Source organism: Homalodisca vitripennis, chromosome 6 (assembly GCF_021130785.1).
Source record: "Homalodisca vitripennis isolate AUS2020 chromosome 6, UT_GWSS_2.1, whole genome shotgun sequence".
NCBI classification, from domain to species: domain Eukaryota; kingdom Metazoa; phylum Arthropoda; class Insecta; order Hemiptera; family Cicadellidae; genus Homalodisca; species Homalodisca vitripennis.
The window spans coordinates 122,408,461-122,428,631 of NC_060212.1; the positions used below are offsets into that span (position 1 = coordinate 122,408,461).

Here is a 20,171-nt window from a genome sequence, read left to right on the forward strand (position 1 = left end):
ATATATTTTTGTTTTCCTTATGAACTATAGAATAAGAATAAATATAATTTTTGGTGCCTTACCATTATTTTCAGATTAATATCATTGTAGATGTGTAAAAAAAATTTTAGAAAAAATAATTTTTAAGTTCTACTGTCCGTCACTTTGAAACTACTGGAGCTACAAAATAATGTCAAATTCACAGAATATACACAATTTTATTCTAAACAAATTACTTCTTATACATTTTTTTCTATTTACAAAGAACAAAAAAGTTAGATGGGAAAAACTAAATCTATGTATAAACTGATTTTTTACTCCCGAGTCACTAGAAGGGGCTTGTCTTTTCCTCCCAGTAGTGTAGGGCCTATAATAGTGGCTTAGTTTGTCATAGAACAGTATATTTCGTAAATATAAAACAGGAATTGTCTTATCGCAAACCCCTCCATCCTCAGACAGAGGTCAAAGTCGAGCGATCTAGTAGATAACGTGACTACAGATTCTCGCCGCCCGTTCAGCTGGTGCGCCGCATTCTTGTACTTTTCGTGCCGAAGTGTCTGTCGACTGCGTCGCTTTGTTGTACTTCCGTGTTTTACTGTGTGTGTAATTGATTAGTGATGTTTGACACAATGAGAATTTGGGATTTACCCAGGAGCGAAGAGGGGGCCATTCACTTTTTTACAAGATCATGACTAGTTGCCTACATCTAAAATATGCGTTGCGGTCGGCAGTTGCTGCTGAAGGCGGAAATCGACTAGACTCACTCATCCATGATATTGCTGCTTTCTGGGCGTCACAGAAAACCCATTAACAATTAATAATCATTGTAAGTTTGTAATTGAAGAGTTGCTTTTTCGTTCTATAATGTTTTTGTTTTCTATAAATTTATTTGTTTGTGTTCCTCATACTGGTGTAGTCGGTATAATCCCAAAGTACCCCAACATTTTCCATGACGAACGAATAACCTAAACATTTACCGGTAACACAAACGCGATAAACAATAATATACTGACAATAACAGTACGCAAAGTCGCCAAACAAAACAGTGACGAGACGAGTAGACAGCTGTTCTCTCGTCTGCCGCCAGGTCAAACGAAAACCGTTGGAATCATTTAAGCCAACAAACATTAGTAACATGAATACACACTATACTATATGATATGTATAGGAAATTTCATGTAGAATACGATAGTTCAAACTAGGCCTAAAAATAATTTTCGGTTGCGGAGCAACGGCCTTAAATGTGAAGCTATGGCTGTGACGGCGCTTGCCACTTAGAGGGTTAATGCGTCTTATGTAATTACCCTTTTAGATCTTAAATTCTTTCTTAGTCAATATATCTACTAATTCTGCACCTTTGAAGTCCCAAGTTTCCTAAATAATAGTGCCTCCCCTATTTAATTATGTTTGAAAGATTAGGGTGTGCTTTATTTACAGCCGTAAGCAATATCATGGGATTAACACCATAGCCAGTTTCTGCCCACTTCTGAATAATTAACAGATACTATATCGGGGATGCTTTTCGTTCATCACCAATAGCATGAGACATATTTGTTATTTCGAACGACAAGGCATCGAGAATTACCGTTCAAAAGGTAGACATCAAATAGGTCTTTCTTTTATTATTTACACAGTCATTCCTAGCGCGTTTTTAACGATTCCTCTAATTTTTTTAAAACAGTGCAAATGCATTTTGGCTGTAACCAAACTATATATATTTCTTAAAATTGTCCTTAGAATGCATTAAAAACCAGAGTGATAGACCAAAAGAAATGTAAGTTTTCTTTACGTCGCGGAAAAACATATGACACACATACATTCACATGTGCATGCACACTTGCAGGTTATTCTATTTTAGTTGTCGTTGGATATTAATGCGTGAGTTTTTGGTGAACTACCTCAACCAATAGGAGATTAGATTTGATTTGAACGCTTGAATTTTAAAATGTTGACAGTTAGAAAACTGGCTACTGGCTGTGGCTGGCTTGTAACTCTTGACGGCTATGTTTGGGATGAGGATAAGGAATTGTAGTTCGGGATTTTGACAAAGAAGAGTTTTGATATTACATTGAAATTCGTTTTGTTTCGGTAACCTTTTTATTGATTTGTCTTTTAATACCCTGTAAATTTACTTCTACTCATTTACAAATTCATTTGAATTTAATCATCAGTGTAAGTTCAGTGGGTATTTCCCCACCAACATGTCAGAACATCACTTGGAAGGTGAGTACAATTTACTAAAATGATTCTTCGTCATTATGCCTACTATTGGTTAAAAGCATTTCCAATTATGCTGTTATATATAAGTGATGACATATATAACAGCATAACTTGGGATTCCTTAAATCAGACAACTTTTTTATTACTTTTTATGTGAAAGTCATGTTTTTCTTGTATGTAGTACTTGATGCAATTTCTTGTTTGTTTATAACTTATCTAGGCTATTATTTTGTTTGGGTTAGTGTCATGAAATTTTTTGTTTTTATTGGCTATGTTAATGTAGTCTAGGGTATATTGTATTGAAATTGTTCAAAACTTGAGAGTAGTTGATTGTTGGAAATAAGTAAAAATATATTTTTGTAGGGACTCAGTTTTTGGGATGGGTAGGGTACGATAAGCGGACCCGGTTTTTTATATTGAAATTGGCAAATGATATTACTTAACCATAACAATCGATATAATCAATCGATACTGATTAATTAATTTGAACAGTTAACTCAAATAATCTATATAAACAGCTGTAAACACTTTCAAATAATACACGTAAGGTAATATTTCAATTTTACATAAGTAACATTTGATCATTAAAAATGGCAGTCAATTTTAGATAAATACATGACATTGCTCTGAAAAATGATGACATAGGTATTTTACGTGGTTTCAACATGTTGGACTCGTACCGAAAAACCCATTAAGTTATGTGAAATTTGTGGGAAAGAAACAACTGTAACTGTGAGAGGAGCAAATATGGTTGTCTTCAGTTTTCCTAATTTTTGTTATAATAATTTGTTTAATCACTGTAAATATTAAATTAATATTTTAATATAAAACATATGATTGTTATTGAGGACTATAGGCTACTTTTATATTGATTGATGGTCTAGGATTTGTGATACGAATATTAGGTATCGATGATTACATTCTTCGATATAAAATACTGGGTCCACTTATCGTACCTTACCCTTTGGGATACCTAGATGAAATCCTGTTGTGACCCATGGGTGTTGTCGGATAGACTTTAATTAGATGCCTACACTTGTTAATCTGTTGTTTTTATCCAAAGGAATAATTCGATATTACAATTTATTTAACTTAGCATATGATTTTAACGTATTAGTTATAGTAATTTTAATGTAAACAATAAAAAGCAAGAAGTAACTATTATTTTGAGTCTTTGAAAATTGCAATGAATATGAGGAAAATATGTCCCCAATATTTCTCACATGTGACGAGATTTGTTTAAGTGGCTTCAACAGTGGGTTTGGCTCCTGGTAACCGGTGGGGAGAATTCTTTCCTCCATATTGCAGTTTTGGCAATAATAATTTCACAAAATTGTTTACTCATTGAGGTATGATAGGTATTACTTAATCATAACCATCGATATAATCAATTGATACGGATTAAATATTTTGAACAATTAACTTAAATAATCTATTACCAACAGCTGTAAACAATTTCAAATAATACATGTAAGGTAGTATTTCAATTTTACATAACATTTGATTATTAGAAATGGCAGTTAATTTTAGAGAACTACATGACATTGCTTTGAAAGATGATAAGACATGTTTTTCGTGGCTTCAACATGTTGGACTCGTACCAAAAAACCCATTATGTGAAATTGTGAGAAAGAAACATCTGTAACTGTGAAAGGAGCAAATATGGTCTTCGGGTTTCCTAATTTTGCTTATAATAATTTGTTATTTGTTTGATCACTGTAAATATTAACTTAATATTTTAATTTAAAACATATGATTGTTATTGAGGATTATAGATACTTTTATATTGATTGATAGTCTAGGATTTGAGATGCGAATATTAGGTATCGATGATTACATTCTTCAATATAAAAAACTGGGTCCTCTTATCGTACCCTACCTCTCATTGATATCAAGTTGGGAAGGTTTCTTTGATATCTAAGTCTAGGCCACAGTTAGTTTTGTTGTTTCGTAATGTTATTGTTAAATTTGTTTTTATAATTGTAATGTATGAGATTCTTCTTGTTATGATAATTTATTATAACTTACTGTGTAAGATTTTTACATATCGAAGTTGGATAATATATCAAACTATTTGGTAATAGCAATTGAACGTGTCAACCGCTTAATAAAGTCTCCCCATGTTGTCTACTTATTGCTGTATAATTCAATTTGTTGACCACATGGGTAGACTGTGGCCTACACTCGTTATTCAGTTATTTTTATTGAATGTTTCGATTGATTTTATGTAATGAATAATTCAACATTACAATTAATTTAACTTAACATAAGATTTAAATTTATTAATTACATAATTTTAAATGTTAAAAAATAAATTATACAAAGTAACTAATTTTTGGACAACTTCAAATTGGCATGAATAAGTGAAAATTCTGTGAAATATCTTCTAAAAAGTGACGAGTTTTTATCTTATCTATTTTTTATATCTCACAAGATTTCCAGATAGTGACCATACAAAGTTTTGAGTCCTGTTCAACATAATGGAAAGAACACAATTTATAATTTTGTATATATCCTGGCTAAATTTGATACAAAGATAGGATTTGCAAATAGCTTGGAAAACTCTTAACCCAATCTTAAACCAATAAAACGTTCTAAGGTAGCGGCAATTTTGTATTTCTGTAAATGTTTATCTTGGATATTTCACAATATAGATTAAATCAAAATTGAAATTTTTTACAACAGTTACAACCAATTTCATGTAACTTTTACTCTCATTCATTTTCCAATAAGGGTTGAAGCCGATGGCCGTTCATTGGATTAAGATGTTATACAATAACATTAAACTGTGATTAGGCTAGTTATTATGTTTACAAACATAACTTAGAATTTATCATAACTAAATCTGAGTCTGTGTTTTAAAAATAAATTATATGGTCATAGTGAATTTTTTTTATGGGGGTTTCTAAATATTTGAGAATGTGGGTGTATTGATGTGTCTACCTTGATAGACATTGTGCTATCGGTGTTGTGTAATGTAATGACTAAAAATAGTTCTATTGTATTATTGCAATTTTGTACATATAGGCTATAAAAGTAAAATAATTTATAAAGAAAAGCCAATTACTTCATGTGTACTCATAACTTATCTGACTCATGACTGTATCCGCTAATTTCAGATCCTGTTGGGATCATCCAAAAAGATGACAGTGACGGGGAGATCCCAGAGGCGGGGGAGGAAGATTACGATCCTGCCGAAGACACTCTTCAGATAACTGATATTCATGTATGTAGACAGAGAGCTCCTTAGCATTTTATGAGCGCAAATAAAATAGTGTATGGAATAGGATTACTCTAACCTTCAACTTTATGAATGTTAAGTTCAGCTACAGTTCACCTTTCTCTAAGTGCAGCGCCTGGAATAATTATTTTTAATGTCAATTTATGTAAAATACACTGGAAAATGTAAAATTGTATATGTTTAGTATGTTTTTCAAAATATCATGTTATAAATGATTTATTCATGTAATGTTTAAAACATCCGGTTATCTGGATGTTGGCGTTAAAATGGTTTATATAAAAGAGTAATAATTTCTATAAAATTATCAAAGAAATGCGGAAAGGGATTGAATAGATATTAATAACCAGAAAGACATAGTTTTATGTTGTGTAATAATAATATAATACAAGAGTCCTGTCTAATTATTCCCGAAGGTTAAATGACACTCGGTTTTATTGATGAATTCAGTTTGTTATTAGCTTACATAATTAGTTTGGCACTTTGTTCATAAGGCTCATGTTTTTACCAAATGACTGGATGTCATTCATATGTGGAGAACCAGGTTAGCATCGCTAGAGGAAATTCAAAGTTTAAGTGAGATCTTAATTATGATAGGGCATTTAAAAGTATGTAACATTATGGGGAATGAACTCAGCCCTAGATGTAGCCATTATATTTTTCTGTGCTGGCAAGCCTATTTTGTATGATTTTGAAAAGTTTTTATAAACTGCTCTCAGGCATATTACTTTCACTTAAAATACCTGTATACCTGTTTTATAGTTGTTCCTGCTTAAAACATGGAATATTTATTACAAAGTTTTGTAATAAAACTCCTACAGTTCCTACCAGAAATTGTTATTGCAGAAATTAAGATAGTCAATATGTCTGACAGTTTAAAAACATTCTATGGCAATATGAAATAAAACTATGGTATATTAAAATTTATAAAAAAAAGATTCAAATTGGCAGAAAATTCAAAAGCCTTATTTCATTGCCTGGTAAAAAATAAATGCTAGATATTACATCATTATTTATTATCATATAAATGCTACAAATGTATGTTATAATTTACGAGTAATAATTTTTACTGCCTAACGTAATAAAAGATGAAAATTTATAAACTGCAATTATTCTCTAGGAAAGACATTTGTAATAATTTAAATTTTGTGTAATAGCTGAAAATCTCAACTTCCGATAGATATACAAGACTTATTGAAAATCTTCATTAAAATTTGAAAGATGGCTGAAAAAGTGAAATAAAAAACGGAAACATCAGAACATACAGCAGCCTACTCAATGAATTCATTGCTTCTTCTTCAAAGCTATAATAAATACTTCAATCAAGTAACTCCAAAATTTCATTAAACATTGACAATCCAGTTGATGGCCAGTATAGAAGCATTTGATATAGTTGGTTGGTAGGATAATTTTCTGTATGGAAAAATAACTTCTAACATATAAAAACTTGAAGATTTCAAAGAAACTGATCTCTTCTGTATTGTAGCTTTCACTCTTGCAGACCGAAAATTCCGTCCATGGCTGTAGTTGGAACTCAAGCTCTGCATGACGAGCTGTACAATCCGTGTGTTAACATTCATATTTATTATAATAAATTGTTAACATCATAATGTCTGAAACATCAGCAAGAGGAAAGATCGGCTATGGCAAAAGATGCATTTCATATTGGACACTGCTTTTAACAAGTAAAATTATTGAAAGAAATCCAAAATAAAAAATTTCTCATTGTTTACCAAACGATTTTTATACAGAGGAACCAAAATGATTTAGTAAATAATGAGCTTGAACCTTTCCAAAATTCACCGTTACTGCCTTTAATCTGATTAAATATTAATTTTTACATATACCGTAGACATACTTCCTGGTCTTTAAAATTTTATCTCTTTGTATTTTTAATGACATTTTTTATTTAAGTCTAAATTGTTTGTATTATTACTTTAATCACTTTTATTTTAGTTATGTGGGTCTGATGATGTGTTCATTGAACACGGAAGGCCACAAAAAATTAAAATTTCATAATTTTTTAAGTGTTTATTTATAAATGAAGTATTTGATTCTAATAAGAAGAAGCTGGTAGAATGTAAGAGTCTGTGAGTTTTATTTGCTACCATTGTCTTCGGCTCAATTTATGTTTTGATATGGTCATCATAAGCTGATGTCCGGGCAGGTAATACTGATTGAAAATATACTTAGTTAGTTACACAAAGACTATTTAGACTAAGTATTTTTTTAAATTTATTTATTGTAATTATATTTTATACTAAAACATGACAATTATTATTAGAAAATCATAGGTATTGAGTTTTGTTTTATTGTAGAAATTAATATTATTTTATTCTTAATTATTCTTTATTCCAGCAAGAATAAACATTTACAACATGAAATATATATCAATAAAGAGCTTATATTCTGCATCACATGAACAAATTATTGAATTTATAAAAAATATACTAAAAATACCAACTAAATTTGCACTAAATTTTGTATACTTCTGGAAATAAACTTTTTTGTATTTTTAATTTTTAGCTAAGACATAAAATTCTACATATTTCAGCAAAAATATAAATACATAATAAGTGTTCATTTACATAAAATGTGTACATTTTATAGCAGTTAAGAAAAATGCTTGCATTCAGCCAAAATGGCCTGCCAGTATAGAAATTACTGGTTGGAGGTTTATTATATGTGGTAAAATCAAACATATACTTCAACTAGGTTCTAGTCCAGATGTTCTCAAAGCGTGGGGCGCAACCCCCAAGGGGGGTGCAGTGAAGGTTCAGGAGAGGCCAATGCTTGCTTGAAAAGTTAATAATTAATTTTATTATTTATTAATTAAATTATTTAATTTACTTACAAAATAAAGCAAACTTTTTATTTTTAATATTACAACAAGTGTACGTATAATTTTTAGTCATTGTCGTAAATGTTGAATATTTTATTTTTCTTAATTTATCGGCAGTAAAATACTGTAAGTGTACACCGACATGTTTTCAGTACAGCGCTGGAGATGACTCGCGGTAGCGCTTGGTTGTTGTGGTTTCCGAATGACTCGTGATGTACGACAGGGACTGATCGGCCCTGGACTTTCCCAAAACCCCCACCACTCCTACCCCTACCTCCAATGCGCAACGTCTAGTGCAGTTCCATTTTTTTAAACGTAGCACATTTTCATGTTTTGTGGTTATTTTCATAGATACTTTGATTTTGCGTAAGCTTTTTTAGTACAAGTGGTATATATTTACATCAAAATGAAAAGATTTCTTGTAACTGTAACTAGTGGTGGAAGTGGAGACACTTCAGTGAAGGCAGGTACGAATAGTGACGTCATTGATAGTCAAGGTCAAATGAAGACCCAGGGGTCACAGCAAGTGAAACCACTTGTTCTCCAAGTCCAAGTGGACCAAGCGTAACCAAAGTGCGCAAATATGACGACAGTTATTTATCACTAGGTTTTACAAAAACAATCATAAATGGCCAAGAACGGCTCCAAGTGTGTAATATGTTTAGCCGTCCTGGCCTCTGACAGCATAGAACCTAACAAACTAAAATGATATCTTCACACTAAACATGGAAATATCGTAAACAAACCTAGAGAGTTTTTTGAACGAAAACTTAACAGTGTTAAATCTACAAAAAAATGGTTTCTCCAACATTACAAGTGTACCTTTAAAAGCTTTGTTGGCATTTTATTAGATTTCTCACAGAATCGCTCAGAAGAAAAAAACTGCACACTATTGGAGAAGACCTGATATTACCAGCAGCAATTGATATGGTTTGAAGAATCCATGGGTAACAGTTGAAGGTCATACCAATGTCAAATGATTCGGTATCAAGACGTATGGCTGACATTTCGGAAGATCTCCACATGCAATTGATGGAAAAAGTAAAAAAAAATTCATCTTGTCATACAAGTTAAAGAAGCTACGGATCTTAATAGAGTTGCTTAGTTAATATGCTATGTAAGATTTGTTGATGGTGATGTGATGTAGGAAGAGTTGCTTTTTTGTGAGACGTTTTCAGCCGATACCACTGTTAAAACCATTTTCTGAATGGTTGATACATTTTTTTGGGATTACAAATTACAAATCTTGGATCAATGTACAGGAATTTGCACAGATGGACCTCGGGCTATGTCAGGAAAGTACACTGGACTTTAAGAGTTGATCAAAAAGGAAGTTTCAGAGGCTAGATGGACACGCTACATAATTCATGAAGAGACTTTAGCAGCAAAAGGCATGACCCCAGAACTTGATGAAATTTTAGATGTTGTCGTTTAAACAGTCCATGTCATTAAAGGGCAGCCTTTAAAGTCTCGAGTTTTTAAGATTCTCTGTGAAGATATAGGCTCAGAACACACAGCTTTATTTTTTCATACTGAAGCTCGCGGGTTATCTAGAAGAAAGGCTTTGATCAGAATATCTGCGCTTAGATTTTAAGTCCTTGCATTTGGCATGACGAAAACCACCAAAACTCAACTTTTTTCACTGACTTAGATTTTTTTGCTGTGATTAGCGTACATGGCATATATATTCAAGAAAATAAATGTACTATACAAGTCTTTACAGAAAAAAGATACAAACCGTCTGCAATTAACTGAAAAGGTGAATAGCTTTGTAAAGAAGCTAAGTTTGTACGAGGGTGGTCTGATAAGTGACAATATTGAGCTGTTTCCTAATCTTAAAATTATGATTGAAGAGATTGATCTCAAAACTATTCCATCAAATCCAAAGATATATATGCTTCCTTAAACACTTAGAAATCCTCAAATTTCGTTTAAAAATATTTTGATGAGGGCTTGGATGGTTCGGCATGGATTCAAAACCCGTTAAACTATCCGTCAATGAGTGCTCCCTCAACATGATAGAAAAAGAAAATCTCATTGACCTCCCGGGTGACACTGAGGAACACCCAATTTTGAGTGAAAAGGCATAGAAAATACTCTATTCGCCACCAGTTATTCTTGTGAAACTTGGTTTTATGCTCTAGCTGCCATGAGGAGTAAATATCGCTCAAGACTAGATTTTATCAAGGAACTCAGAGTAGCGTTATCAAAACTGACACCGCGTTTTGATGAACTATGCACAAAGAGAAAACAAGCAGATCCTTCGTATTGAATTTTATTATTATTATTTTGAGTTATAAATAACAATTATGTACTGTAGTAGCTGAAATAAATCAATAATAAATTGTAATTGTTTGTGTAGGTTTGATTACGATTAAACCTATTGCCACATTAGGCTATAACGTAGTATGCATAAAATGTGCAAAATGTAAAATTTCAAAAACGACTCACTTATATAGTACGCTTACATTTAGGGGGGGGTCCCACTACCAGCTGGATTATGCAGGGGAACTTGAAGTAAAAAGTTTGAGAACCGCTGTTCTAGATGACAAGTAGGGGGGTTGAGTGTTGCATGGCTTCTGACCTGTTGTGTGATCGAGAAACAAGTTCTCAAACAAGGCAAATTTTTAACAAATGCTCTGTGCTTACTTTTTGGGAGGTCTGGTCAATCGTAACAGAGAGAATAGAAGAAGAAGGAATTGGTGGTAGGGAGTGATAAACACGTTAGCTACCGCAATGTTTAAAAAGATCCGAAATTAACTTATAGACTAGCTGCCGCACATGTGCACTACCAGACTCTACCTATAGTCTGACACCACACATTTGCCCTGCATGGTCTCATTGACAGAGATTGCTTATGCACATTTGAGGCATCATCCTCTTGTTATTCAATAGTGTTTTAAAACGCTTGTCTATTTTTAAACATCAGAACCATTTGTACTAGTTTATAGGGATGTCGGTCACACCTGAGTCACTTGGTCTTGGGTCTGACGAGTATTGGCCCACCACAGTTGGTAAAACTGTTATTTACAATTTTAGTTTTATACATGTTATAGTGTGGCGGTTCTCAACCCGGAGAGCGTGGCCTCCTGAAGAGGCATAGAAGATTTTCAAGGGAGGCGTCAGTTTATTATAATAATAATAATAATAGGAAAGTGTTGGGGATACGGCTTGCAAGCGATTTTCTTAGAACTTGTTTGTTTAACGTGTCAATTTGTTTATTATGCGATTCTTGACGCTTGCATGGTTTGTTAGTGTCACTAGTAGTAAACTCATTATTTTATCCTATATGCATGCTACGTTCTTACCCTATTTAAGATGACAAAGTTACAATAGACAATTATTTTTTGTTTTTTAAAAACAGGAGAAGCTGATCTCCTTTTATGCCTTATTCTCCCCTTCCTCATGGGCCACTAGCCTGAGCGAGGAACTTATCAAACAGAATAAGGGGGAGAGTCGATACAGTACAAGGTCGATGGTACTGATAAAAAGTGCAACGGTCACAGGCAGGACTCGAACCTGCGCTATCTCTCTCAGACACAAAGTCCAACGTCTTAGACCACTCGGCCATCGACACTCCCAACAAACACAATAAAACATATTTTTGTGTGTATTTTATATGTATATTGTTTAGGACTTGTGCAACAATGCACTCCAACAACACTGATGCTTACAGCTTTAGCATCTCTAGCAGTACAAATGTTATAGACTTATTAATAAAAACTGAGGATTAATAGACTTCTAGATACATATTTTTACTTTGTGTTCAGTTATTTCACATGGTTATGGTTATTTTGATGTTATACTTTTTCAATTGATAATTTATATTTTACAATAAAGTCAAGGTTAGTTTGAAAACAGTACCAATTGTTTTCAGGAAACTACTGAATTTACAAACAATCAAGATGTGTCTGTGAACTTAATGGATTTCAGGTGAGTACCTTTGCGATTTTTTTTGTCTAAAGTTTGTTAATCCATGCAGGCAATCAATCACGTATAAAGTACATACAGATTTACTGCCAATGGCGCAGTGTAGCGGGTACAATGGTTACCGTTAGATAACCAGATCAAGCAACGTCGAGCGTGGCTGCTGCTTGGATGGGTGACTGCTGAGCGAACCTGTCCTTGCAAGCAGCCTGCCTGCCCAGCCATTGGTGGTGGTTCGGAAGTCACCTGTAAGCTGTTGGTCTCTAGGTTAAGTGTTAAACACGACGCCCACTGCAACCGACCCGGTCCAGCCCAGCCCGGACCGGCCTTTTATACTCTCTGTCAAAATGCATACGATCAAATGGACACCCGCCCACTGCAACCGGTCCGGGCTGGGCTGGGTCTGGGCGTCATGCCTTAGAGAGAGGGCTTCTTGGCCCTAACTTCGCCTGGTAAAATAAGATATCTTTACTTGAGATTTAAAAGGGGAATATTAAACTAGTATCCAACATTTGTAGATTTAATTGTGTTGATTACTTTAGTGGGCTTAAATTGTACCAGCAACTTTGAGTAGTTGATCACTGTTTTTCTTTCAACGTTTTTTTATAATTTAGACTAAATTGCTTGAAAAAATGTCTGTTTTTTCATGTTGGATTTAATATTTTTTTTCTTTGAAGAATACAGAGGGTAGTGTATATTTGATCAATTTTGGCATTACTCGCTACTTTACCTCCATAACCCTTGGCTAGCATATGGTTTAGGATTCTTCAGGTGTTGGTTTGAAAACCCATATCTCTTTTGCCATTATTGGCCTCACATAGTCCTTCACGAGTTCCTTATCGTTGCTCGTAACAATTAAATTAAATTAATCTGTCCACTGCCATGTCTGGTTGTAGTGGACCACATTTTCTTTTTTTTTTCCAGAAAAAAAAACACATGTTGACATTGAATAGATTAATATTGTTCGTTTACTATAGCCATTGATTTTAAACAGTACTGAATAATGTGCTGTATACTGTAGTAATGTCCAGTTAATGTGGACACTTCAGCAACCACTAATAACCAGCCAATTGGACTGTTTATACAGTATTTAATGGCGTATGACACACACCTATACATGTTTCCATAAAGATGAGGTTTTAGTTTGAGAAACTAAAATTTACTAAACATCAATACATTTTTGTAATAATAAATATATGTATGTATGTAAGTTTACTTTATAATTATTTAAGAACACACATATATGAGTTAATCTGACTATAATGGGCATTAACTATCCTGTTAGTGTTCAAACGAAACTCTCCATTTGCACATATGGTATAATATTAGTATTTATTCAACAACACAGTAATGTACCACATTATTTATTTGGGAAATATTGATGTACACTTACAGTTAGGGTTTAAGTCGTGTTTCATCTAAAAAGATCACCAATTGTATGTTGACATTGTTCAGCTTTTTAAGAAACCTACTCCTTAATAGGGCAATAGATGTTTTTCATCTAGAACCTCTATTTTGTTAAACCTTTATATTTAAACCTTAAGTCATTCATTATTTCCCAGAGTTTTCCGATAAATTTAAGTTAAGATGAGGCTCTTGATGGTACTATGACAGAACATGTCATTACAATGTCCAGTAATACTGGATTATTTACAAGCACTTGACTTCATGAATCACAAATAGTTAGTGAAAATGAAATATTTTGGCTTTGCTGAAAGATCAATCAAGTGGGTTAAAATATATCTCGAAGGAGTTTAGATTACGAAGTTTGGGAAGTGTGTCATCTGATGTGTCTTGTCTGATGGCAACTATTGTGCGTCATAATGGTGAACTGCATGGTTTAAAAGGCCATGAGACCTAGTGAGCCGCAGTATCTGTGCAAGAGGTTATTGTACTGAGATGAGGCTGAGATGAGGTCTCTCAGTATATCTCTTGTCATTATAAACAGCTTCACTTCCGCAAGGTGAAGCTGGAAATGGATAGGAGTTTCCCATACCATAAACCAAGATAATATAAAATAATCTTCCCAGGTTGTGAAGGGGGGGGTAATGCACTTTATTCTTCAAAGCTCTAGTCTTCATGCTCTAAAGGTACTGGAGTGATTTGGTTGAGCGAAGTTGTAGTGGTGCATTTCTCCATTGCGTCGTGTCTTCCTAGCGTATTTAGGATAAGTTCTTGAACATATAAACTTATGCCTGTCAGTATTTTCCATTCTTAAAATATTTGTCTGCAGTTTTCCTGGCGTTTTAAACCAGCCATGTAACTCTTAGAGTTTACTTTTGCAGTAATACATATTCAGGATTTTTTGCGGATATGGCACCCCACATAAGGATTCCATATATACGGCGGCTTTCAAAAATGCATGATTGGTAATCTTGATGGTTTCTTTAGTGCTAATATCTTTTGTTCTTCTTATTGCAAAAAGTGGTCTACTTAATTACTTACACAATTTTTCAACGTGAGCCGTCCATGTCATAGTATCTTCCGATTTTACTCCTAGATGTTTTATCGACTATAGCTGAGGTATTGCAGATGTGTCTTTTCTTTTATTGTCAAAGGTGAGCTGCTTAGTCTTGTCTTCATTAAAAACAAGATCATGGTTTCAACAGTATTGCAGGTCTAAGTTGACACTAAGTGTCTATTTCTAAAGTTTCTATTAATTTATGTACTGTTAAGATAACAGTATCATCAGCATACATTATGTAATGACTTAGTGGATCAGTAAACATGAGAAGATCATTTGTAAACAATATGAAGAGGAAGAGGCCAAGAACAGATCCCTGAGGCACTCCTCGAGTCACAGGTAAGACGTGGGATTTGAAAATGCTAGATCTTCGATGGTCAGAATGTTTTATCTCGATTTGTTAGCTATGCTCCTTTAGAGACTTGTTTCTTGAAAATTCTTGTATATGTTTGTCTGGATTGGCTGCTCTTTTTTAGTGTTTCTTCAGCTACAGTACAATGGCAATTTAAATTGCATTTGTAATTACTTTACAATCTCTTGACAGTGTTATGTTTGAGGCGTGGTCACTCTTTGATTCTCTCTCACTGTTTATAATTTTCCAAGTCGCTTTGCTTTTTATTTCCTGAATATTTTATGTGGTCAGAATTTGTTTCACGTCTTAGAGAGAGCCTTCAATTTAAAATCGTTTTCTTTAAGGCAATCATTTGATTTTTATCTTCCTCTGTTCCACTGAAAGGATACTTATTATGAGCCTTTAGAAAATCTTTCCTAAGTTCTCTAACTTCTTTATTGTAAAATACTTTCTTTTTTGCTTGAGAGTTCTTCCTAGTCATTTTTAGTGGTAATGTCAAGTGTGACATTTAAAATCCTAATAAAATTGTTGTAAGCATTTTCAGCATTGTCAGACACTAATACTGAATCCTATTTTTGAGATGAAAGATGTGCCTTGAACAGAAACAGATTTTCATTTAAAGTTCGACAGATTGAGAGATAATTGACTTTTCGATTGACATAGAGGTGTTAACTGTACATAATTAATTGCCCAGTGTGATCTAAAAGTCCAGTATTCCTCTCTTTCACTTTTATATAACCAGATTGTCAATATTCACATCTCTAATCATAATGGTGTTTTTTATTTTTTCATTTTTTTATTGTTAGTAGTGTGTTGAGCAGTATGTCTAGCCCTTGAAGGCCAATCTCGAAATGTTTATCAGAAGGGCAATAAACTCAAAGCCATTAAGTGATCTTTATTAATTAGATTCAAGTTTGCTGTAGTGATTTCACACACCAATTAAACACTCAAATTTTTAACATTGTCTTAATTAGAAATGAATTGTTTGCAGTCCTGCACTAAAAAAAACTGTTAATATAAAAGTTTAAGTAAAAAAAATAAAGTTTTTTATAAATAAAGAGTTTTTCTGGGTTCATTTCATTTGCTACTTACCAAATATTTATTGTAAAGTTAAGAACAAAATTATATAAATTAACCAGTAACCAAGCTGTACTCTAGCTTCCTTCTTCTATAAAAAGTCAACATCACAGGTTATTAAGCTATATATCAATCATGTTAATACTATATTCAAAAATGGAAGCACATAAGCTCTTATGATTTCTTACAGAAATCTGTATTTGTGTTTTTGTTAGCTATCAATAAATGATTACCTAGAAGCTAATTTGAAAATTTTAAGACTTCAATTTTGTTTTTATTAAAAAAAGATAAGGACTATGCCAATTTGTTTTGTAATTGCTATTTTACCACTTTGAGAGCTAGAGATAGTGGTCTATGTATATGTACAATCATATGCACATTCCTGACTATCCACAATCCTACACCTCTTGAGAATGGAGGGTGATTCTCTCTGACCTCTTCTCCTTATATTATGTTAGCTCTGGAATATTTCATTTTAAATTGTTATATATTGTTATAGTTTATAATTTGATATAATATTGTAAATATCTATGAAAGTCTATTTATTGTTCTTTGTGTGATTGTTTCTTTTAGTTTGGCACCCATGTATCAGCCATCGTTAGAATCACCATTTTCAATTCAGCGACTATTACCTTCAAATCTCCAAAATAGTGGTTCGGAATCACAAAACTTACAAACCGAATTAGCCTTGCTTGGCTTTAACTGTGATAAACAGGCAGAAGAGGAAGAACAGCTGGAATTTGGTGAAGAAAATCAATCAAGCGAAGGAATCTTAAGTCCACAATCAACACAAGATACCCTCCAATCCTCTGATTTACAAGTGGTCAATGAACATGTGATAGGAAACTTAAGCATGAAAGTACACCTAAACCATTCCTCCTACAATAGTAAAGAGTCGTATGTAGATGAAAAACATACTGATATTGAATCTCCTGCTAAGAAAATACAGATTTCTGAAGATAAAAACAAATCAAATAGCCTAGAAGTTCTTTATTTAATAAATCCTGAAGAAACTGAAATCAAAGAAGTTACTGAGGATGCTACAAGCTCTGGCACAAAAGAAACAAACCTTATACAAGATAAAAATGATGAGTTGGTTAACACCAATGATTTATCCCAGAGTACACATTTACTGGATGATAAGAAAATACATAGTTCTGATGACAAAAACAAGTCCAGTAGCATAGAAATTCTTAATTTAACAAACACTGACAAAAAAGAGATGAAAGAAGTTTTTGAGGATGCTATATGCTCTAACGCAAAAGAAACAAACCTGATACAAGATAAAAATGATGAGTCAGTTAACCCTAATGAGTTATCCCAGATTACTCATTTACTGGATGATGTTGAAAACAGTGTTGTTGATCTGAAAGAAGATTTAATTATCAAAGGGGATCCGTCATGTAAAGAAATGTTAGAGGCGCAAACGACACAAGATGCTCTCCCATCTTCTAATTTACATGTGGCCAAAGACAATGGGTTAGGAAACTTAAGCATGGAAGTACACCTGAGTCAATCTTCCTGCAATAGTATACAGCCAGTTTCAGATGAAAGACATACTGATAGTGAATCTCCTGCTAAGAAAATACATTGTTCTGAAGACAAAAACACATCCAACTGCATAGAAATTCTTGATGTAACAACCCCTGAAGAACCTGAAATGGAAGAAGTTTTTGAGGATGCTACAAGCTCTGACACAAAAGAAACAAATCTATTACAAGATCAAAATGATGAGTCAGTTAATCTCAATGTATTATCCCACAGCACACCTTCACTGGATGATGTTGAAAACAGTGTTGTTGATCTGAAAGAAGATTTAATTATCAAAGGGGATCCGTCATGTAAAGAAATGTTAGAGGTGCAAACAACACAAGATGTCCTCCAATCTTCTGACTTACAAGTGATCAATGTACATGGGATAGAAAACTTGAGCATGGAAATACACCTGAGTCAATCTTCCTGCAATAGTACAGAGCCAGTTTCAGATGAAAGACATACTGATAGTGAATCACCTGCTAAGAAAATACATTGTTCTGATGACAAAAACACATCCAACTGCATAGAAATTCTTGATGTAACAACCCCAGAAGAACCTGAAATGGAAGAAGTTTTTGAGGATGCAACAAGCTCTGACACAAAAGACACATACCTTTTACAAGATCAAAATGATGAGTCAGTTAACCTCGATGTATTATCCCAGAGCACACCTACACTGGATGATGTTGAAAACAGTGTTGTTGATCTGAAAGAGGATTTAATTATCAAAGGGAATCCGTCATGTAATGAAATGTTAGAGGCGCAAACAACACAAGATACTCTCCCATCTTCTAATTTACATGTGGCTAATGACAATGGGGTAGGAAACTTAAGCATGGAAGTACACCTGAGTCAATCTTCCTGCAATAGTACAGAGCCAGTTTCAGATGAAAGACATACAGATAGTGAATCTCCTGCTAAGAAAATACATTGTTCTGAAGACAAAAACACATCCAACTGCGTAGAAATTCTTCATGTAACAACCCCAGAAGAACCTGAAATGGAAGAAGTTTTTGAGGATGCAACAAGCTCTGACACAAAAGACACATACCTTTTACAAGATCAAAATGATGAGTCAGTTAACCTCGATGTATTATCCCACAGCACACCTTCACTGGATGATGTTGAAAACAGTGTTGTTGATCTGAAAGAGGATTTAATTATCAAAGGGAATCCGTCATGTAATGAAATGTTAGAGGCGCAAACAACACAAGACGCTCTCCCATCTTCTCATTTACATGTGGCCAAAGACAATGGGTTAGGAAACTTAAGCATGGAAGTACACCTGAGTCAATCTTCCTGCAATAGTACAGAGCCAGTTTCAGATGAAAGACATACTGATAATGAATCTCCTGCTAAGAAAATACATTGTTCTGAAGACAAAAACACATCCAACTGCATAGAAATTCTTGATGTAACAACCCCTGAAGAAACCTGAAATGGAAGAAGTTTTTGAGGATGCTACAAGCTCTGACACAAAAGAAACATACCTTTTACAAGATCAAAATGATGAGTCAGTTAACCTAGATGTATTATCCCACAGCACACCTTCACTGGATGATGTTGAAAACAGTGTTGTTGATCTGAAAGAAGATTTAATTATCAAAGGGGATCCGTCATGTAAAGAAATGTTAGAGGCGCAAACGACACAAGATGCTCTCCCATCTTCTAATTTACATGTGGCCAAAGACAATGGGTTAGGAAACTTAAGCATGGAAGTACACCTGAGTCAATCTTCCTGCAATAGTATACAGCCAGTTTCAGATGAAAGACATACTGATAGTGAATCTCCTGCTAAGAAAATACATTGTTCTGAAGACAAAAACACATCCAACTGCATAGAAATTCTTGATGTAACAACTCCTGAAGAACCTGAAATGGAAGAAGTTTTTGAGGATGCTACAAGCTCTGACACAAAAGAAACAAATCTATTACAAGATCAAAATGATGAGTCAGTTAATCTCAATGTATTATCCCACAGCACACCTTCACTGGATGATGTTGAAAACAGTGTTGTTGATCTGAAAGAAGATTTAATTATCAAAGGGGATCCGTCATGTAAAGAAATGTTAGAGGCGCAAACGACACAAGATGCTCTCCCATCTTCTAATTTACATGTGGCCAAAGACAATGGGTTAGGAAACTTAAGCATGGAAGTACACCTGAGTCAATCTTCCTGCAATAGTATACAGCCAGTTTCAGATGAAAGACATACTGATAGTGAATCTCCTGCTAAGAAAATACATTGTTCTGAAGACAAAAACACATCCAACTGCATAGAAATTCTTGATGTAACAACCCCTGAAGAACCTGAAATGGAAGAAGTTTTTGAGGATGCTACAAGCTCTGACACAAAAGAAACAAATCTATTACAAGATCAAAATGATGAGTCAGTTAATCTCGATGTATTATCCCAGAGCACACCTACACTGGATGATGTTGAAAACAGTGTTGTTGATCTGAAAGAAGATTTAATTATCAAAGGGGAATCCGTCATGTAAAGAAATGTTAGAGGCGCAAACAACACAAGATGCTC

At 33.7% G+C, this 20,171-nt stretch overlaps 2 protein-coding genes across 2 annotated transcripts; both read left to right on the forward strand.

Moving 5' to 3' along the window:
• The first annotated feature begins 1,945 nt into the window (after positions 1-1,945).
• Positions 1,946-19,282, forward strand: LOC124364878. The gene is made up of 4 exons (XM_046820673.1): positions 1,946-2,202; positions 5,319-5,425; positions 12,157-12,212; positions 16,673-19,282. Exons 1-4 carry the CDS (start codon positions 2,181-2,183, stop codon positions 19,071-19,073), a joined length of 2,586 nt encoding a protein of 861 aa, XP_046676629.1. The 5' UTR covers positions 1,946-2,180; the 3' UTR covers positions 19,074-19,282.
• LOC124364879 lies at positions 19,075-20,142 on the forward strand. Its single transcript, XM_046820674.1, has one exon. The coding sequence runs from the start codon at positions 19,075-19,077 to the stop codon at positions 20,134-20,136; it is 1,062 nt and encodes a 353-aa protein (XP_046676630.1). The 3' UTR covers positions 20,137-20,142.
• The last annotated feature ends 29 nt before the right edge of the window (positions 20,143-20,171 follow it).

Bases quoted from the DNA above. Each gene is read 5' to 3' on its own strand.
- LOC124364878 (XM_046820673.1), top strand. From the start codon at position 2,181: ATGTCAGAACATCACTTGGAAG. The intron at 2,203-5,318 runs GTGAGTACAATT...CGCTAATTTCAG, and splicing joins GTCAGAACATCACTTGGAAG to ATCCTGTTGGGATCATCCAA. The intron at 12,213-16,672 runs GTGAGTACCTTT...TGTTTCTTTTAG, and splicing joins GTGAACTTAATGGATTTCAG to TTTGGCACCCATGTATCAGC.
- LOC124364879 (XM_046820674.1), top strand. From the start codon at position 19,075: ATGGAAGAAGTTTTTGAGGATGCTACAAGCTCTGACACAAAAGAAACA.